The sequence below is a fragment of the Pseudonaja textilis genome, chromosome 2, assembly GCF_049901715.1.
Source record: "Pseudonaja textilis isolate UNSWEBS1 chromosome 2, rPseTex1.2, whole genome shotgun sequence".
Lineage (NCBI taxonomy): Eukaryota > Metazoa > Chordata > Lepidosauria > Squamata > Elapidae > Pseudonaja > Pseudonaja textilis.
In genome coordinates, this window is record NC_141991.1 from 129,184,413 (window position 1) to 129,204,643 (window position 20,231).

General features: G+C 42.5%; 1 protein-coding gene across 5 annotated transcripts in view; it reads left to right on the forward strand.

The window, feature by feature from the left end:
- LOC113447305 (electroneutral sodium bicarbonate exchanger 1-like) overlaps positions 1-20,231 on the forward strand; it is a 105,284-nt gene that overhangs the window by 30,241 nt on the left and 54,812 nt on the right. For all 5 annotated transcript variants that reach the window (XR_015741907.1, XR_015741906.1, XM_087925252.1 and 2 more), the window contains exons 2-3: positions 13,825-13,906; positions 19,199-19,333. Coding sequence is in view for 3 of the 5 variants with exons in the window: in XM_087925252.1 (XP_087781378.1) it covers positions 13,825-13,906; positions 19,199-19,333 (217 nt within the window). In the remaining 2 variants the exon portion in view is untranslated. The remainder of the gene's footprint in view (positions 1-13,824; positions 13,907-19,198; positions 19,334-20,231) is intronic.

The window sequence follows — 20,231 nt, forward strand, 5'->3', positions numbered from 1 at the left end:
TGGCTGCTGGAGAGAACCAACCAATGAGGAAAGGGGGAAGAACGCCCACGTAAAGTGAGTGGACCTGAGTGAGAACTCCTAGAGTCCTCAGGACATAACAATCATCACTAATGTGCAACAGTACTTTAACTCTTTCAGCTCCTGATCTGTCTCTAGATCCTCCCTGCCCCTTTGGGGTTTCTTCTATTGTTATTTTCTTCTTTATTAATGAGCAGCCGATAAAGCGCTGGCATTTTGTTAGCATTGGTGTGGGCTTGGCTTTTCTTTTTCTTCAGGACCTTCCTCTCTGTGGAGAAAAAACAACAACCCTTTTTATTTGGCTGCTTTGCCACTACACTTCAAAAACACAAGTTTCCTCTTGTGTCCTCCTTTCTCTCCCATCTGCTTCGAGGGTAAGCTTTTCGCATACAATTCTGCTGCTGCTGTTTGGGAAGGCTCAAACAAGAGGGGAGAAAGCACAGGTGCCTGCAATTATCTCATCAGCTTGCTCTTCCATAGCCATTTCCCACTAATTCTCCTAGATAGGCCTATGCCCTGGAGGATAAAACAAGTTTGTGGAGCTTTTCCTCCCCCTCTGCATGGCAAACTATATCCTTCAGCTTCTGCTCTTCAGTTCCAGGGGCTGGAAACTGTGGCCTCTCTGCTCCCTGTAGTACCAAATGATGAGGAAGGCTGGAAGTTGTTGCTCAAATGATGTGGAAGTCATAGAGGTGGGCCTAGATATTACAGGAACCTTAGGGGTCTGTTTGTGATACGTAAGCTAATATACGTATGGCATTTCTCCTTGCTTTTTGGGCTGCTCGCAAATCTTGCCAGAGGCAACCTACAGAAAAGCTGTTGCTAAGACAGAATAAGGAGTATTTGTAAATGCTGAAGAAGTAATTAGGAAATGGAAAGTCAACAGTGATTACAGTAATAAGCCTGGTTGCTAAGTTACACACCCCGTAAGTTCAATTCTGTAGCAACGTGTTTGATTTTCAGGATTTAAAAAATGGTGTTTTTTTTCTTCAAAACCTTTGTGGGAATAGTAAATCTTTGGTCATGTAGCATTAAGAAATACAAAATTATCTGTGATATTTTCAGCACAATCCTGAACATGTAGCTTCATTTTTCAAAGAGTAAGTTTTATTAAGCACAGCCAGAGTGATTCTTGATTCTATGGCTGAGCCACAATGCTTTTTGCTTGCTCTATTACAGGAATGGAAGGGTGAATCTGCCATGCTTTAGGCTGCATACCCTAGGGAAACAATTTTCAAATACAAAACAAAATACCCAGACACTCAGCAGCATTAAAAAGAGAGTCTATAGCCCTGTATGATTAGTTTGCTAGATTTCTTAAGCCAGCAGTCCCCAGCCTCTGGGCTGGTACTGGTCTGTGGCCTATTAGGAACCAGGCTGGGCAAGCAAGCAAAGCTTCATCTGTGCACGTGCGGGATCTACTGTGTTTCTCATATAATAAGGCCGGGTCTTATTTTTTTTTGAGCCCTGCAAAAATGGCTAGGCTGTCTTTTCGGGGGTGGTTTAATTTCCCCCCCTTTGCATCTTTGGGCGGGTGGGTAGCGACGGCTTGGATGTTGACCTCAGCATTGGCGGGGCACTTCGTATCGGGGTCAAGGCAGGCAGCACCATATCTGGGTGTGCAACAAAAGTACTTCCTAATGGCAAGCCCCCCCACCATTCCCCCCCACTTTGCATGTTTTAATATAGGCCTTAATTTGGGGGAGGGGCTTAATTTTATTTCATGCCTATAAAACATGCTGGGACTTCCTATTGGGGGAGGCCGTATTGTTGGAGAAACAGGGTAGGTAGGTAGTATGCAAAACCATCCCCCTCCCTTGACTTCCATGAAGCCAGCACCTGGTGCCAGAAAAGGTTGGGGACCATTGTCTTAACACACTTTATGGGCAAGAGCTTTTAAAAATATAGATTGTCCTACATAGTATGAAATTATATGGGCATGGAATAGTGATTATGGTGCTGGTCTGGTTCAAGCCCTCCCATAGCCATGAAAACTGACTGGGTGAGTTTGGCCCAGTTAGTTTCAGTCCAATCTACCGAGCGGGGGTGTTATTTCATTGAAAAATGGAAGGCATGCTCTGTATTGTTTGAGCTCCTGAACAAAAGGCAGCATAGAAATCTGAAGTTTTTCAGGAGGAAATCTGTGGCCTGCAACTCCTGCTGAATAATACTGTAGCTCCAGCAACCTCAGTCATTATGGCCAATAGTGATAGTGGGAGCAGCCATCTTTGAATTCCCCATACTGCTTCCAAACCTGCTTCCAGACTAGATGTTTCTACCGTGTTTCTCACAAAATAAGGCTGGGCCTTATTTTTTTTTGAGCCCCGAAAAAATGGCTAGGATGTCTTTTTGGGGGTGAATTAATTTCTCCCCCCCCCCAGTGCACCAGCGCCGTCTCCAACAACAGCATCTGAATTGCTCCCGCTTTCCCCCCGTCCCCATAACAACAGGAAAAAAAGATTTTGAGGTACCTGGGAGTGCCACGTGCTGTGTTTTGGTTTAATCTCGAGCGGCTGGGTGGGCGTGAGAAGAGTCGAGCGAGCGTCTCTGCTGCTGCTACCCTTGGTGCTCCAGCCTCGGGCTCTCTGCAAGTTTGCAAAAGTCCCGGTGCACAGCCCATTCCTGCATTCCAAGCGCCCAGGCCGAGCTGCAGCTGTCCCTCTCTCACCAGCGCCATCTCCAACAACAGCGGCAGCAGCAGCGGGAATCGTGGAAGTTATGGAGGCGGCTCCCCCACCCGAGAAGCGGCTGAAACACTTCCACGGTTCCTGCTGCTGCTGCTGCTGTTGTTGAAGACGGCGCTGGTGAGAGAGGGACAGCTGCAGCTTGGCTTGGGCACTTGGAATGCAGGAACAGGCTGTGCACTGGGACTTTTGCAAACTTGCAGAGCCCGAGACTGGAGCACTAAGAGTAGCAGCAGCAGAGACGCTTGCTCGGCTCTTGTCATGCCCACCCAGCCGCTTGGGATTAAACCAAAATGCAGCGGGCAGCGCTCCCAGATACCTCAAAATGTTTTTTTTTTTACGGGGACAGGGGAAAAGCGGGAGTGACTCAGATGCTGTTGTAGGAGACAGCGCTGGCGAGAGAGGTGCCAGCACTGGTGGGAACCATGGAAGCTACAGAGACCTGAGAAGCAGCTGAAGTGCTGCTGGACACCCACGCCGCCGCCGCCTGCCTGCTGACCCGGGTAAGGGAGCCCTCCATGCTCCACCATGATTGGCTGTTAGGAGTGGCTGATGGTGAGGCGTAGCTGCCCGCGGGTGCTCCTAATGGCAAGTTCCCCCCGCCTTCCCCCCCCCCCCAATTTCACATGTTTTAAACTAGGCCTAAATTTGGGGGGAGGGGCTTAATTTCATTTTATGTCTAGAAAACATGCTGGGTCTTCCTATGGGGGGGGGCGTATTGTTGGAGAAACACGGTATAACAAAATGTAGAGCACACTGAGAAAACAATAGGAGATAAATGATATATTCTGTGTCTGTACTGTTCAGAAAAAAAACCCTAATTATTTCTCACTTCAGTAGGATTTATAAATAGACTTTGGAGTTCTGCTTGGGGGAAAAATGTTTCCTTAGAGTACCACAATGCAGCAAGATTCCATTCTCTCTCTGAAATGTTCTGTTCAAGTTCTTGGAACACGTAGAAGGAATTCACCTTAATTCTGTTAATGTTTGTTGTTGTGTGTATACTTGCAAAATTAGCTGCTCAGCGTTGCCTTCAACCACAAGATGGATGGCAAAAAAATGTGAACACCATCAAACATCAACATCTCCCTGTCCCTGGGAAGGACTCGGTAGGTGGGCAAAGATGCCACATCCAGTCTGAACATCTAGCTGACTATGTAATGAACAACAATAATAACTCCTAATCCACACTAAGAATTCTGTCACTTAATTCCTGATTAGAAGCTGTTGTATTTGGAATACTAAAGATGGATTTAGCATCCAGGAATATTGCCTTAAATAATTTATCACTATGGTGTTTCTGGTATTAATAATTCCTTCAGACTGATACTTGCATGAATTGTGCAGTGTTGAATGGCAGATGTGATCCCAATGATGTATTTCTAATTCTATTTCTTTTTAACATGTTTAAAATTTTGGATTTGACAGGTTTCTTACAGCTCCAGAATAAGGTTTCTTGATCTTGGTTGCTCTTAGATTTGGTTGTAATAAGCAATGTAAACCTGGTACCTGTACATGTTACATTAACAAGTTATTTAAACAGATAACTATTTAAGTGTCACTCATGATTTGAGGGATTTTCAATCCAAGAGGAAATGAATAAGGAAGTAGGCTCATAAAAACAAGCACATTTATTCTTGGAGAAAAAAAATCCCTAGATTTATCACTTCATTCTTTACCTTCTATCTGTTTTGTTTCTGAATTACCGTATATGTTAGATTTATAATCTGCCTTTCCTTTGATAACTTAAAGTGAAATATCTGGGGGTCCTCTCTTCATTTTATTGCAATATCATGGTTGAGGGTAGACTCAAACCTGGATCTCTCATCGCAATTAGATCTCTCTCCAATGATGCATCAGTTTTTTTCTCCATCCTTTTATTTTAGTTCTTGCTGACTTCTGCTTGTTTTTTCCATTCCATTTCTCTTCTTACTTCACTACTTTCTTCTTAACCTTTTTATATAATGTATACAGTTAGTTCTCATTTAGTCACAATTTTGTATTTGCAAACTGCTTACTTGCTAAAAATGTATTTATATTTCCTACATCGATACTCATGAGCCTTTTAATCATTCACAGACATGCACAGAGCAGCCAAAAAAATGAATTAACCTGACAGACAGATTCCCAACTCAGGCTGAACTGTGCTCTCAAGGAAGAGGGAGTTCAGCTGATCTCCAAAGCACCTGAAGGCAGGACAAGGAGTAATGGGTTAAAGACTATTAAAGAGATCTCTAAGCTATTAACAATTACCAATCAGTGGAACAGCTTGCCTCCAGAAATTGTGGGTGTTTCATCACTGGAGGTTTTCAAGAAGAGAATTTGTCTGGAATGGTTTAGGGTCTCTTGCTTGAGCAAAGGGTTAGACTAGTAGACCTCCAAGGTTCCTCCCAATTGTTATTCTACATTCTAAATTCTGTACGGCAATGCTCTGCTGCCTTATTTCAGCTTTCATTCTGTAAACAACTATCCTCTATTTCCCCTAGGAGCAATGGTTCAGTATTTGCTAATTCAGTATTTGCAACAAATGTAATAGCACATAATTATCACAAATAATGAGAATCAACTCTCTCTCTGTGTGTGCAATATTTGTATCTTCTAAAAACATTTAAAAGTGAATCCAGTTACTGCTAGTATGTCTTTGAAAAGATGAAGGGATAGCTCCATGATATTCTTTTATTAGTCTCACAGGGAATCTTTAGTGTGGAAGCATCATCAGCATTTTATAGGTATTTTGGTGTCTTGGTAACTGCCTGGACAAGTCCCTGCAGTTTTCTAGGCAACATATTCAGAAGCATTTGTCATTTCTGTACATGTTTCCTAAGGGAGAGACAGAATAACGGGTCCAAAGTCACCCAGTTGGCTTTGTGCCTAAAATGGAACTAGAATTCACAATTTCCTTGTTTGTAGCTTAGTGCCTTAATCACTACACCAAAGTGGCTCTTGTAAATCCAAGTAGATTTCTATCATTTTGTTTGGCAATCCTAGTGCAACTTATAAAAATGGGAAGTAGAGTATCAGGTAAGAAAAATATTATTAAAAAAAATACAAAAGGTATCCATTTGTATAGCATACTGATATGACAATTTATCTGTTTATATATAAAATTGAAAACAATTTCTGTGTTTCAAAAAATAATACTGAGCAAAGGGACAGTGTCATTGAAATGTGATGATAGGCTCCTGTCCTAGATTCCTGTTAAAGGAATTTTTTCCCCTTCAGATTATTCTTGGACCAAACTATCTTCCATGCAGAGAACAGCTTCAGATCTCAGATCTCCTCTCCACTCCCCGCCCCCAACTCCAGGAACAAAATTCTTCTTTATAAATTAGTAATCATGGCCACCCGAGTAAGAATTAATTAAAAAAGTATTACTTACAAATGAAAATTATAAAACAAAATATAATTTTTATTAATATGAGATGAGCAGAGAGAGTAGCAATTTAGACATTTGTAAGTTGCCAGTGGCATTAAAAATATTTCCAAAGTAATATGTGTTTTAGAAACTGACTTAATGGCTATATAGGTAAATTAAAATAAATGAAATCTCTAATGCCTAGAAGGAAAATAGTATCAGATAAAATGGTTCTGCAGCTATGCATTATGCATGCATAATGCTACCCTGTCTACTTATTATTGCTACTTGTCTGAGCTATGGGGAAAGGACCTACTGGAACATTGGCTTGAGAAAACAAGCAGGTAACAATGAAGGCAAGGCAGGAACTGCATTGATTAATTGGATGATAGGAAAAATGGAAAATATTAGAGTTTGAACTATGAAATAAGGGCAAACTAGAAGTGCGACCTCATAGCTATGCTGGTCTCTAAGAAGGATGGTTATCAAAAGAAAATAATGGATGCTGTAAATTAATTTACTTTTAAAGGTGTCCTTTTTGAGTCAAGCCTTTATGTTGCTTTTGTTGAGCAGGGAGGAAGCATTGCAACAAACCAGATCTGTAATAAGACAGGATTTCAGATTCAGGATATTTTAAGTTATGGTTAAAATAAATCATGGTGCTTTTGGCCTAAACCTAAAGCAGCACTTGCTGTTTAAAAGATGGCTTGCAGGAGCATTTAAACCCAATCAGGTTAAACAAATCCTAAATCCTGATTTTGCATTATTGCGCAGATCATCTCCAGTGTTGATGGAGGAACTACAAGTATTTAGAGGGGAACATTAAAAAAAAGCTCTATACATTTAAACTTGGCTGATGACCATTCAGTTGCTGATATGAAACTGAAATTTAAGAACCCAACTGAGGTTCTATTTATGGAATAATCTGGATAGAGACAGAATTGCATTTTTGTTGTTTTATATTGGAATTTGGCTTCATCTTGTTATGGCCCATTGATGAGAAAATGTTTTGGTTTTCCTTGGGGAATATCTGCTTTCAGCAGAGCTATATGAGATTGACGTGCATAATTCATGTCTCTAGGTTGAGGAAAGAAATAAAAAGAGGCTGCATGACTGCTTTTATTGAGTGGTTTTTCTTTCCCTTTGAAGGACTATTAAAATTTTAATAAATACAATGAGGCAAAAGTAACAATGGGTTACTACTTTAAACCAAGAGAATCATTTGTGTGTTGTCATTTCCCATTTGTTTACCAGGAAAAAAATAGGATTCCCCATTGCTAAACTAAGTGTTATAGAGCGATGGTAAGGAAGAGGCATGAGACCAGAGCGTACAACTAACAAGGCTTTATTGCAGGGAATAAAGGGTTGTCGCGTCTGCTTGCTAACTTGCAGACTAGCGGGCGACAACGGGCTGGCCTCTGCTCGACAGCCGGCTTATATAGCCGACTGTCAAACGGAGCCAACCAATGGGAGCGGCTGGTGCTCCCGCTCAAACAGCGGACCAGGTTGGGAACTCCCACCAGTTCCACGGACATAACACTCCTTTCCCCCAGCTGGGAACATGCGTAGTCCTGTAGGTAAGTTGGCTGTCTGCGCTGGCGACCAGAACGTCGCAGTTCGGGTGAACTGTTGGCTGGTGACAAGTCCAGGGCCTCGGGACGTGCCTTGACGGTCGTCGGGGCATGGGCTTGCCCTGGCGTGGTGTTCTGCGAAGTCGGCGAGTCCCTTTGCTCGGGCTGACCCGGGCGAGTCTCGAGGTCCGGTTGGCAAACTGGAACGCTCGGCTGCTGAGTCGGTGATCCTGGCCGGAAACTCGGGTTCTCCAGTAGACTTTCCTGTTCGTCGGGAAAACCGGGTCCCACAGGGAGCTTCCGCCTGGCACCGGCAGGAGACGTTGGCGCTGGCAGGTCGGGTTGGGTTGGTATCAGCCGCACGTCACCTTCTGAGTTGGTCCACGTGTCTTCGCCACAAGCGTCCATCTTCCAGGAGGACCCTGTAGGATCTTGGACCTGTGACTGACACGATTTGACCTGGTACCCACAAAGGATCCCCTGCATAGTTCCTGGCGTACACCAGGTCTTGCAAGGCAAAGTCTCTGACCAGACTGTCAGACCCTAAAGGGGTGTCTGGGCAGTAGTGGGGGTGTAGCCTGTCCAGGGTGGTTCTAAGGCGTCTCCCCATTAACAGTTCGGCGGGAGATTTGTTAGTGGTGGTGCAGGGCGTCGTATGTTGGCTAAGCAGGAAACGAGACAGTTTAGAGTGCCAGTCTACCTGGCCAAACCTGGCGAGTGCCTCCTTGCTGACCTTACCGCTCTCTCTGCCATCCCATTGCTAGCGGGTGAAAGGGAGCTGTAAGGACATGTCTGATGCCCAAATTAGCCATGTACATACTGAACTCACATGACGTGAACTGCGGGCCATTGTCAGACACCAGCGTGTCTGGAAGTCCATGGGTGACAAACAAACGTGTCAGGGCTTTGACTACTGCTTGGGTGGTGGTCGTGGGAAGCAAGGCCACGTCAATCCACTTGGAGTAGGAATCCACGACCACCAAGAAAGTCTTGCCATGCACTGGTCCAGCCAGGTCGATGTGCAGGTGAGACCAAGGGGCACTAGCACTTTCCCACCTGGTGGGTGTGGCGGCTGGCGGGCAGCCCTGGTTTCTTGGCAAGGTTGGCAAGAGCTTACCCAGTTGGCGATTTGAGCATCCATGCCGGGCCACCAAACGTAGCTGCGGGCCAACGCCTTCATCCTTATGATGCCTGGATGGCCCTCGTGAAGCACCTTCAGGATGGGTACTCGAAGGGTGGCTGGGATGACTACTCTTGTACCCCACAATAGACATCCCTGTAGCCTCGACAGTTCCTGCTGGCGGGTTTTAAAGGGAACAAAGTCAACTGTACATTGAGTTTCCGGCCACCCCCTTCCCACCCAGTCCAGAACCTGGGCGATTATTTTGTCTTTTTTTGAGTGCGCCGCAATGTCTTCGGCTGTCACTGGAAGTTTGAGTTCATTGACCTCAAAAATGGCGTGAATTGGTGCAGGGTCCTCGACTGGGACTGGCAGGGGGCAGCGACCGAGGGCATCAGCATGACTCAAGTTCTTGCCAGGACGATGCACCAACTTGAATGAGTAGGCGGCCAGAAACAAAGTCCATCTGGTCATTCTGGGTGAAAGTACCTGTGGGGTTTGCTTATCTCCAGATAAGAGTCCTAGGAGAGGTTTATGGTCAGTCACAAGTTCAAAATGGTGGCCAAATAAGAATTCGTGGAACTTTTTAACTGCAGCAACCGCAGCCAGGGCCTCTTTATCGATTTGGCTGTAGTTCCTTTCTGCCGTGGAGAAAGTCCTAGAAAAGAAGGCAATTGGTGCCTCGGAGCCATTGGGGAGTCTGTGGCTTAGGACAGCCCCAATCCCAAAAGGGGATGCGTCAGCAGCCAGGACCAGAGGAAGGCGTTGATCGAACTGGACTAAAACCGCTTCCGATGTGAGTAAGGATTTGACTGATTTGAAAGCATGGGCTTCTTTGGGTCCCCAATGCCAGGGTGAGTCTTTATCTAAGAGTCTATGTAGGGGTTCAGCGACAGATGCTTTGTGCGGGAGGAATGAGGCGTAAAAGTTTAGAAGCCCCAGAAAGGCTTGTAGTTCAGTCTTGTTGGCTGGTGTGGGTGCCTCGTGGATGGCCTTCACCTTGGACTCAATTGGGTGGATGCCAGAGGCGTCTATCCTATAACCCAGAAAGTCCACCTGCCTAGTGGCGATGGCGCACTTCTCCCTTTTAAGTTTGAGGCCATGCTGCCTAAACTTCTCTAGCACTGTCCTGACCCTCTGAATGAGTTGAGGTCGGCTAGTAGCTGAGACTAAGATGTCATCGAAATACGGAACAACTCCTGGGAGACCTTGGAGAATCCATTCCATGAGTGATTGGAAAATACCCGGGCCACACTGACCCCGAATTGGAGGCGCTTACATTTGAATGCCCCTCTATGCGTGACTATGGTTTGTAATTCAGCTGTCTGATCATCAACAGGGAACTGTTGGTATGCCTGGGACATATCTAACTTGGCGAAAATGGTACCGGGTTCGAATGTGTGTAACAGATGCTGAATAACAGGGACGGGTATTGCGCTGACCTGTAAATAACGGTTGAGCGTGGTTTTATAGTCTGCGCAGATCCTTAAACTGCCATCCTTCTTGAGTGGGGTGACTATGGGGGTCTCCCATTTGGCAAAAATCAGTAGGTTCTAACACCCTTGTTTAAGTAGTTTGTCTAATTCTGCGTCCAATTTAGGACGGATGGCGAAAGGCACCCTGCGTGGCTTAAGGCGGAGAGGAATTGCCTGGGGATCTACAGAAAACGAGATGGGGGTGCCCGAATAGCAACCCAGCTCGCTGCTAAATACGTCAGAAAAATCAGAAAATAATGTATCTACGTCAGAAGTTGAGACAGCATGGATCCCAGTTACACTAAGGCCAAGGGAAGGAAACCAATCAAGTCCCAACAGGCTGGGGAGGGCACCGTTAACAACCACTAAAGGCAAATGGCCTTTAAAGGCTTGGAATTGAACGAGGAACTTGCCTTTCCCGAGGACAGGAATGTTCTTGCCCTGGTAGTCCCTCAGTGTCAGGTGGCATCTTTGGAGCTGTTTCCTTGACAGTCTGGGCTGGATCTTCTTCAGAGTGTCCCAGGAGATGATTGAGAGCGCAGATCCCGTGTCTACCTCCATCCTGCAGGGTTTACCTTCTAGGAAAACAGAAATTTTAATTTTATCAGGGGTTTGGGAAGTATGGTTAGCGTGGTAGCAGGTATAGCAGTCCTCCACTTGCCTTTGGGAAATAGAAAGTGGTGGAGGTCTTTGAGGCAAGGAGCGCCCTGCTTGGCATACTCTAGCGAGGTGACCCTTCTTTTGGCAGTTCAGGCAGATGGCGTTTCTAAACCTGCAGGATGCCCTAGAGTGGGAGCCTCCGCAGGTTAGGCAAATGGGAGGTTGTTTGGGGGCGAAGTTGTTTCTCTGCCCCGCTCCTACCTGTGGAGGCTTCTGATGGTTAAGGTGGTTAATGTCTGATGAGTCTGTGGGGTCTTCTTCACTGAGCACTTCTTCAGAATGGATGGTTGGACTGCTGGGCTTTAATGGAGGGCCCTGAATCTCAGCTGCTGACTGGGCAGAGAGCTCAGCAGCCAGGGCTTCCTCCATGGCTAGGGCCAGATTCAAGTCCTTTTTTGCCAGCAAACGTCTTTGGAGTCTCAGGTCTCTAACCCCACAGACGATCTGGTCCAGCAGCATGTCTTCCAGATATTCTTTGAAACCGCACTGTAAGGCAGCTGTCCTCAGGGCAGCCATGTATTCGTTGATCGACTCCCCACTGCCTGCTTCCTGATTCTGAAGGCATACCTTCTGGCGATCTGAGATGGTTTTGGCACGTAGTGATTGGAGAGTATTTCTTGTAGCTCATCCCATGGGACGCTTCTGATGGCGCGTGGTGCGACTAACGCTGTAGCGGTGTCAAAAACGGCGGCCCCACAATAGCTGAGAAAATAAGACTTCTTTTTATGTTCCGCAGCGTCAGCTAACCCGATGGCATCGAGGAAATGGCTGAAGTGATTCTTGTAGGAGTCCCACGTTTCCTCGTTTGGCTTGAATGGCGGGAATGCTGGATTAGTATTCATTGTGGGTAGTGTCGGGTTCGTCTTCTTCAATCGTCTTTGAAATCGTGCTTTAAAAGAGCGCAGGCTGTGACTGTCTCTCTGGGCTACGTAGCTCTTTTTGAATTTCGCGCTCTTGGTGAGCGTTGGCGGCCGCGGCTACGGTGCCGGTGGCTCGTTTCAGTGACTACAGCTCGGGTAATGGCAGTTTGAATTTCGCACTCTTTGTGAGCGTTGCGCGGCTGCGGCTACAGCGCTCGTGACTTCACTCTCAGTGATTTACAGCTCTTTGAATAGACGCGTCTGGTTAGCCTTCGACCATCCCATCCTCGTCGCCAGTGTTGTAGAGCGATGGTAAGGAAGAGGCATGAGACCAGAGCGTACAACTAACAAGGCTTTATTGCAGGGAATAAAGGGTTGTCGCGTCTGCTTGCTAACTTGCAGACTAGCGGGCGACAACGGGCTGGCCTCTGCTCGACAGCCGGCTTATATAGCCGACTGTCAAACGGAGCCAACCAATGGGAGCGGCTGGTGCTCCCGCTCAAACAGCGGACCTGGTTGGGAACTCCCACCAGTTCCACGGACATAACACTAAGTCTCATGGATTTTTAAAAAAGTTTGGCAATGAAAATTCCTGCATGTATTTTCAGAATCTCAGCTTTCATGGTATTTCAGTCAGTTGTGCCTTGATGAAATAGCAGAAACAACATTTAAACAAGTGACTGGAGCTTCCTACAGGTTCTCAGGATCTGATAGAAAACAGTGCAAAATACCACTTTAGACTTTTTCCTCTAAAAGATCACCATCTAAGTGCAATCCTCAGCAAGGTTATGTAAGGTTAACAATGGCTCCCCCATATTTTCTCCTCTGCTTTTACAGACAAGCAGAAAATACTACCTAAGTGGTATACTGGGGGTATTTTTCCCCTTTTACTAAATAAGGATCTAAACGTTTCTCTAAATATAGATGTTTGAAAAATATAGATGCAAACAGCATGATCTGAGCCAGTTTGGTCTAGTGATTAAGGCACCTGACGAGAAACCAGGAGACTGTGAGTTCTTGTCCCAATTTAGGCATGAAAGCCAGCTGGGCCAGCCGCTCACTTTCAGACCACATCACCTCATAGTGCATTGTTTTGAGGAAAATAGGAGGAGGGAAAATGTATTTGGTATGTTCACTACCTTGAGTTATTTATAAAAATAATAAAGGTGAAGACAAACAAATATATTTCTAGCTTTGTTATGGGTACTCTTTTATGTTTTTAAATACTTTTAACCAGATGTATGGGATTGCTTAAAGGTATTGGCTAACAGTTTCTCTTTGTCAATCAAGCTGACAGTTGGTTTTCTTTCTGGCTGGTAAAACTTCTTCTCTTCTGCCATTTTCAATCCCTACAAAATATACTGTAGACTTTTTCCCACAATCCAGCCAGCTCTTTGTCTTCATCACCATCTTCCAATTCATGCTATCTTTGTTTCAAATATTTTTTGCCATCCCAGAAACAAAATAAAAGGAGGGAAAAGTCGTGATGTCATGTGATGACACCATGACGACGCAAGTTCTACATTATTAATTGGATTCTCAACAATATAAACAATATAAAACAATGAAAGAAAAATTTGTAATAGAAGTTAGGCTGTAAGAAATATCTTGCACAATTCATGTCTTCATAAAGAATTGTCAAAACATGCTGTCCAGTCTCTCTCTCTGTTGTACAAGATTCTGAAGTCTATCCATGCCAGAGACTAAGTCCATTATACTGTGAGGTACAATAGCCTACATAAAGGAGTATTTAACAGCAGACAAAGCTCTCTCTCTCTCTGTCTGTCTTTCTCTCCCCCTCTCCCTCCCTCCCTCAGTATGTGTGTATGTGTGTGTTTGGGGCAGTGGTGGGATTCAAATTTTTTTACTACCGGTTCTGTGGGTGTGGCTTAGTGGGTGTGGCAGGGGAAGGATACTTTAAAATCTCCAGGCAGAGGTGGTATTTGCCAGTTGTCCGAACTACTCAAAATTTCTGCTGCCGGTTCTCCAGAACTTATCAGAACCTGCTGAATCCACCTCTGGTTTGCGGGGAATCCATAATGATACATTTATATGATATACCATGTTTATCTTTCCAATAGAGGCCCGAGGATGAGGCGGTTGTTGATTTGGGAGGCACCAGCAATGCTATTAACATTCATTATGAACCAGAGGAGTTGGAAGGTAAAACAATTATTTTCTACTGTTTTTATCTCTTCCTCTATTTTTCTGTTACATCGTGAAGAATTATTAAATATTTGAGAATGAAACTAAATGTGTTTTCTAGTTGAAACTGTCTGCATATAATGAAAAGTATTTTATGTATCACACAACCAAAAACGTTCTATATTTGTTTAAATTAAAGAAAACCCATCAAAATTATTACCAAAATCTACTTTTGGAATGTTGGTTTGTTTCATTTTTAAAATGGTAATTCCTTATTTATGTCATGCAGGACAGTTATAAGGGCCTTGAGGCAAGAAGAAATTCATGGTAGATGTTTTTTTTTTTCATACCAAAAGAACATTATCTTCCAAACATTGTATCTGCATATTATAAAAATATATAATAGCTGCTGAGGTCATTCATTGGAGAACAGGATCGGTTCTCATCAATATGTTGATGATTCAGCTGTGTATGTGGATCCCTAGTCAATTGAGTGATGTTGTTAAGATCCACCACCCAATGGCTGGGTGGTGGTCCCAGTGGGGGAAAAACAAACTGAGACTCAATCCAAGCAGGATTGACTGGCTTTGTGTACTAGACAACTCAGATCAGGGGCTTTTTATCTCTAGTTCAGAATGGGGTTGCACTCTCCCAGATGCAACAGATACTCAAGTTTGGGAGACTTCCAGGATCCTCTTAAAGAGCAGATTACATCTGTAGCCACCTGTACGTGGATAGGGAGGGCCCTTCTCATGGTCACTCTTGCCTTGGTTACCTCAGGTATAGAATACCATTCTTTGCTTTATATGGATTGCCCTTGAAATCTACTCAGAAGCTGCAAATGATAATATCAGCAATTTCTAGTATGATCCAAAACTGGAGTTAATATGCAGTTTATTCAAAACTTTATTGGGGAAAACTGCATTTTTAAGTATATAGCAGCTACTGTTCTATTAATAGCATACAGCAGCAGAAGTATGTTTTCTGGTGATTTAGGAAAAATGCACAGAAAGTAAGCAGTGGAAGAGTCACTGAAACAAATCAGACTTAAACTGAGTCATACTGTTGAATCAAATAGATAACTGAATCAATACAATAGAAGAGAGTCTTCTGACTCTATACATTTTATAAAGGTCAGTGAAGTGGACTGAATGCCACTAAAAGCATACAAAGAAAAGTTGGGGGCAGATAGAAATACATCAATTTTAAAGATGTTCTCTAACTCACACGTTGCTGTTTTTAGTCTGTAGCTCAGGGGTGTCAAATGTGTGTTGTCATGGCATCGTCACATGACATATCGCAACTTTCCCCCCTTCACTTAGCTGGGCATGGGTGTGGCCAACATGTGATGCATCTGGTCTGCAGGCCGCGAGTAGCTGTTACTTTTGAAATCTGTAGATGAGATTCTTGAATACCAGTGATGATTTGATCAGAAGGCTGGTTATATTCCCTCTTATGGGGGTTGAATCTGATTGGGAAAAATACCTCTATTTAATAAAACATTCTTGTTACAGGATTCAGAGTGGTAGCATGGTAGACTTACTAATTTCAGTACCTTCCATAAGAACATGCTTGTCAGTGTTTTAATTTAAATTGTTAACTTATACTTAAGATAATGACTTATATATAAGCTCGCTTCAAGTCTTTATCACATCCTCAAAAGCAAGCAGGTTGTCAATTCCAGTAAATAATTCCTTTTTTTCCAAAAGAAGCATCACTCTTGAGAGTCAGTACAAAGGAGAAATAAATAATTAATTCTGTAGCGTATACTTTATTCTCTTTATACTTGTTGTGGATCCTGCCTAGCATAATGTGTTTAAATTAGTAATAAAGAGCAGAGCCACAAAATGTCACAAAACCCTTCCTCTCTTGTGAATTCAGGCATGTCTTTTCATTGCTAGGGTTCAGGCAGTGGGATAATAATGAAGGAAAGAGAGCCCAAATCCATGAACTGAGTGAACTTTCTTCATCCCTAAAAATGTACAGCATAAATTCTGCGAGATAGGTTGTACAAGGTCAGAAGGGCATATGGCTTCCAAGTAGATTTGCATACACTGCTTTTTTTTATGTTGCTAGAAAGTTAAACTCTGGATGGATGAGATATGGAATTGTACTGGAACAAACTAACAGCTTGGTAGAACAAAAGACAGCAAAAATGAGCAATCTGTATATTGTCTTGGAGCCACCTTGTCCCAGACTACTATACATGAAAGGAAGCCCTACTATAGGTAGTCCTCAACATATGACCACAATTGAACCCAAAATTTCTGTTGCTAAGCTCGGCAGTTATTAAGTGAGTTCTGCCCCATTTTACAACCTTTTTTTTTTTTTTGCTAACTGCAAAAAAAATCTGGTTACTGATTTACAGATTTATTTGTTTTGTATGGCAGCCCATCGCAAGCAAGCGAGTTTGGGTGGTAAAAAGTCAATTCAAACTAAATTGCAATCACAGTTCAAACTAGAAGATTAGATCTATATAGCAGTTGAGAAAAATAACAATAGTTGAAAATTATAATTCAAAGATGCTAACATAACCAGAAAACAGAGCTCTTTACATTTTTTTTTGCTAGCTACCTCAAAGGGCAAAAACAAGGGAATTGTCAAGTACCCAAGAGGTTATTATGTGTTAAACAGTTAAAACAACTGTGTTTAACTTGGTGATTTACAATGCAGGTGAAAATAGATCGCTAAACAGAGTTGCTCAGAAACTTGTGGTCTCCTTTGCTGCTTATGAATGCTGATCCTAATCTATGCAGATAACTGAATTTTTTAATCAGTATGCACCAAGCATAGCTTCCATTGTCTTTTCTTTCAGTCCAATTCTCCTGAGTGTGTAGGCCTTTTTACAAGAAATTTTCTTTCACCTTGTTCAGTGGACATTCAATTACAAAAGAGACTCCTGCTCTCTCATTTCCTATATTAGTATGATTCCCCCTGTGCCTGCTACATGTTTATATCATTAACATCAGGGAATTCTCAGCAGGAGCAAACATGAAACTCTTGGTAGCATAACCATCCTGGCTAAACTCATGCCTGAGCAGAGATTCTTAGAGATAGAGAGAGAATGCTTACGTACAATTTTTCTGTCAATGGAGAATATCAGGTGGTATGAACAAAATATAGAGAAAGGCAAATGAGAAAAAGATGCAACAAACAGATTATGTTCTCAGATGAGCAGTTCCTGGCAGTAGTCATCTAAAAATGGATTTGTGTTACATGGGTACTATAATTCATAGAATTTATTAAAGTTTTGCCCACATGATAATTCTTGGATATCACTCTTTTAGAGCTAGTTTTGATTGCAAGGCTTTGGCTGGCTCTTTCAGATTCAGAAATCAACAAGCTTGATATACTGACTTAGTTATTCCCTTCTACCATTTATTCTCTCACTGCCAATCATTGGAAGTCTTTTCAAGTAATTGTGGTGCTATCCAGTCCAGTTAGAGATCATACAGAAACTTTGGTAGCTTTCTTTGTGACTTATTGGCAAGACGCTTTGAAGACAAAATAGGTCAGCTATGGTAAAATCAGCCACAGTTTCAGCAGTTTAGGTCTGTATGAATTAATACATGATCATAATGGTCTATGTGATTTCTATGCATTTCAATAGAGGTCAAATTAATAGCTTGGAGCACTTGTAACTCATCTTTGGCATTTGAGGCCTAAGTGTTTTTCTTTTAATATATGAAATTAGCTCAGGCTCTACTCTCCCTTGGAAACATCTTGTTTAGATTACTGTAATGCACTATACCTGGGGCTGCTCTTGATAATGATTAAGAAATGTCAATTGTACTACAAAATACTGCAGCAAGATTTGAACTGTGAAGCAAATTCATCATACCAGGACATCTATAGAAAGCCTGTTTTCTGGATGGTGAGATGTAACAAGTAGCTGAGGACCAGTGTTTTCCGTCTTCACCATTTTTATTGCTTTTGTTGTCTCTTGCAAAATCATTTTTATTTACCAGGCTTTTAAGAATAAGATAATGTTATTATAGGTTTTAATTGCTTTGGCACTAATTTTACAGTTTTAACATTTATCACTTATTTTATCCTTTTAAAATTCTTTTTTTTGTGGTAATTTTTAAGTGTAAATTACAGGTTTCTTTTAAAGGAAAGCAAGCAAGCAAACAAACAAATCAATGCATACTTGTTCTCTTAATGTAATTAGCAAACTTCATTGTTGTTCATTCTGAATCAAGGCTGCTTCTAACTGCATTCCCCCCCACCCCAAATTAGAAGTTAAAATCACATTCTGTTAATGCTTTGGTTCCTCAGTTCATTCTAGAGGGAACATCCTCCACCTCATATTTAGATGATACATTTTGCTTTAAGGAAATCATGCCTAAGTATTTCATTAGCTGTACTACTTAAGAAGGGCCAGAAATTATGAGCAGCTGTTGTGTTGTAACAAGTCTTATGAATGACAGTGGTATTTAGTGGTTCCTATAAGAACTGGCGTAGTTTGTCTGGAGTGTAATGACAGCTTAAAATATACATAGTCCTTGTTTTATGAATGTCTTCTTTAGTGACTATTTGCAGTTATGACAGTGATAAAAATTTTAACAACTAATTCTTGCATTTTATTTTATATATTTATTTAAAGAAGTTATATAGCTTCCCATCTTCTAACCAATTCTGGGCAGCTCCCAAGGATTCCTGTGTCTGTAGAGCAAAGGAAAGCAAGTTCATGAGCTTGCTTCACTTAAAAACTGCTTCACTTAACAGCTCAGCTACCAATCCCAATTGTGGTTGCTAGATGACAATTTATGTATATATGTAGTCCTTGAGTTACAACAGTTCATTTAGTGACCATTCAAAGATACAATGGCATAGAGATAAATAATTTATGACCATTTTTCACACTTATGACTGTTATGGCATTCCCATAGTCACGTGATCAAAATTAAGATGCTTGGCAACTGATTCATATTTATGATGGTTGCAGTGTCCTGGGGTTGTATAATCACCTTTGCAACCTTTTGACAAGGAAAGTCAATGGGGAAGCCAGAATCACTTAGCATGTTACTAACTTAAGAACTTACTTAACAACTATGACAAGAAAAGTCGTAAAATGGGGCAAAACGCAATAAATGTCTCACTTAGCAAAATAAATTTTGTCGTAAGCCAAGTACTACCTGTATATATTGTTCCAAGGTCTTCATCAACATAATGATGAAGTATGGCTTTAATTAGGAAGATGACTTTCTGTATTTCTGATGGTTATAAAGAGCAGTTGCAGTGAAATGGACTGATGTAATTTCAACAAAATCAAAGCCATAAATACCTGACAATCTGCTTTTGTTCCAGGGCACAGGACATTATACGTTGGGGTACGGATGCCTTTGGTTAGACAAGGCCACAGACATCACAGACCCCACGGCCCCAAACACAGAAAACGAGATCAGATAAAGGAAAGTATATTGGAGGAGCATGAAACTTACGGTAAGTGTGTGTTGATACTAGAACACAGTGTGGGGAGTGAGCCATATTATTGTCATGTATAGTTCTTTAGGATCTTAGAGAGGCATTCAGAATATGGCTGAGCACTTGTAGTAACTCCAAGTGCTGAAGCAAATCCTTAATCTTCGAAAGATTTGGAGATGGACAGAGGGACCTATTGTCTCTGAAATAGCAGGATTACCTTACAGTCACAACCACAAAAGCATTTGCAGGCCATTATTCTAATCCAAAGTTTGATTCAGAAACTAAAATATCCAACTGATGGCAGCTCACCCTCTTCTTGAAGATCTACCCCAACGGAGAAGCCTGAACCTCCAGTCAATCAGCTCCATTATGAAACTGCTCTCTCTAACAGATTTGGAAGGGACCTTGGAGGTCTTCTAGTCCAACCCCCTGCTTAGGCAGGAAACCCTACACCATTTCAGATAAATGGCTATCCAATATCTTTTAAAAAACTTCCAGTGTTGGAGCATTCACAACTTCTGGAGGCAAGTTGTTCCATTAATTAATTGTTCTAACTGTCAGGAAATTACTGCTTAGTTCTAAGTTGCTTCTCTCCTTAGTCAGGAGCGTTCGCAACCCGAGGTTCCACTGTATTTTTTTTTAAGTTGTAAAACTCGCCACAAAAACAAGGAAATGGGAAATCCCACCTGTATTCATGTGTGATATAATCCTATACACTGTGCATCTTTAAGCCAGTACAGTAAAAGTACATTACATGCAATGTTTAGCAAGGAAGAGACACTCCGCCTTGGTTCCCAGATCTCATAGAGTGCCATCAGGGAATGAAGATTTATATATCAGTCAGATAACAGACTGAATGCGGCTAAGACATTCAGATAATATGTTGCCAGAATAAGGAATCTAAAAGAGAAGCGAA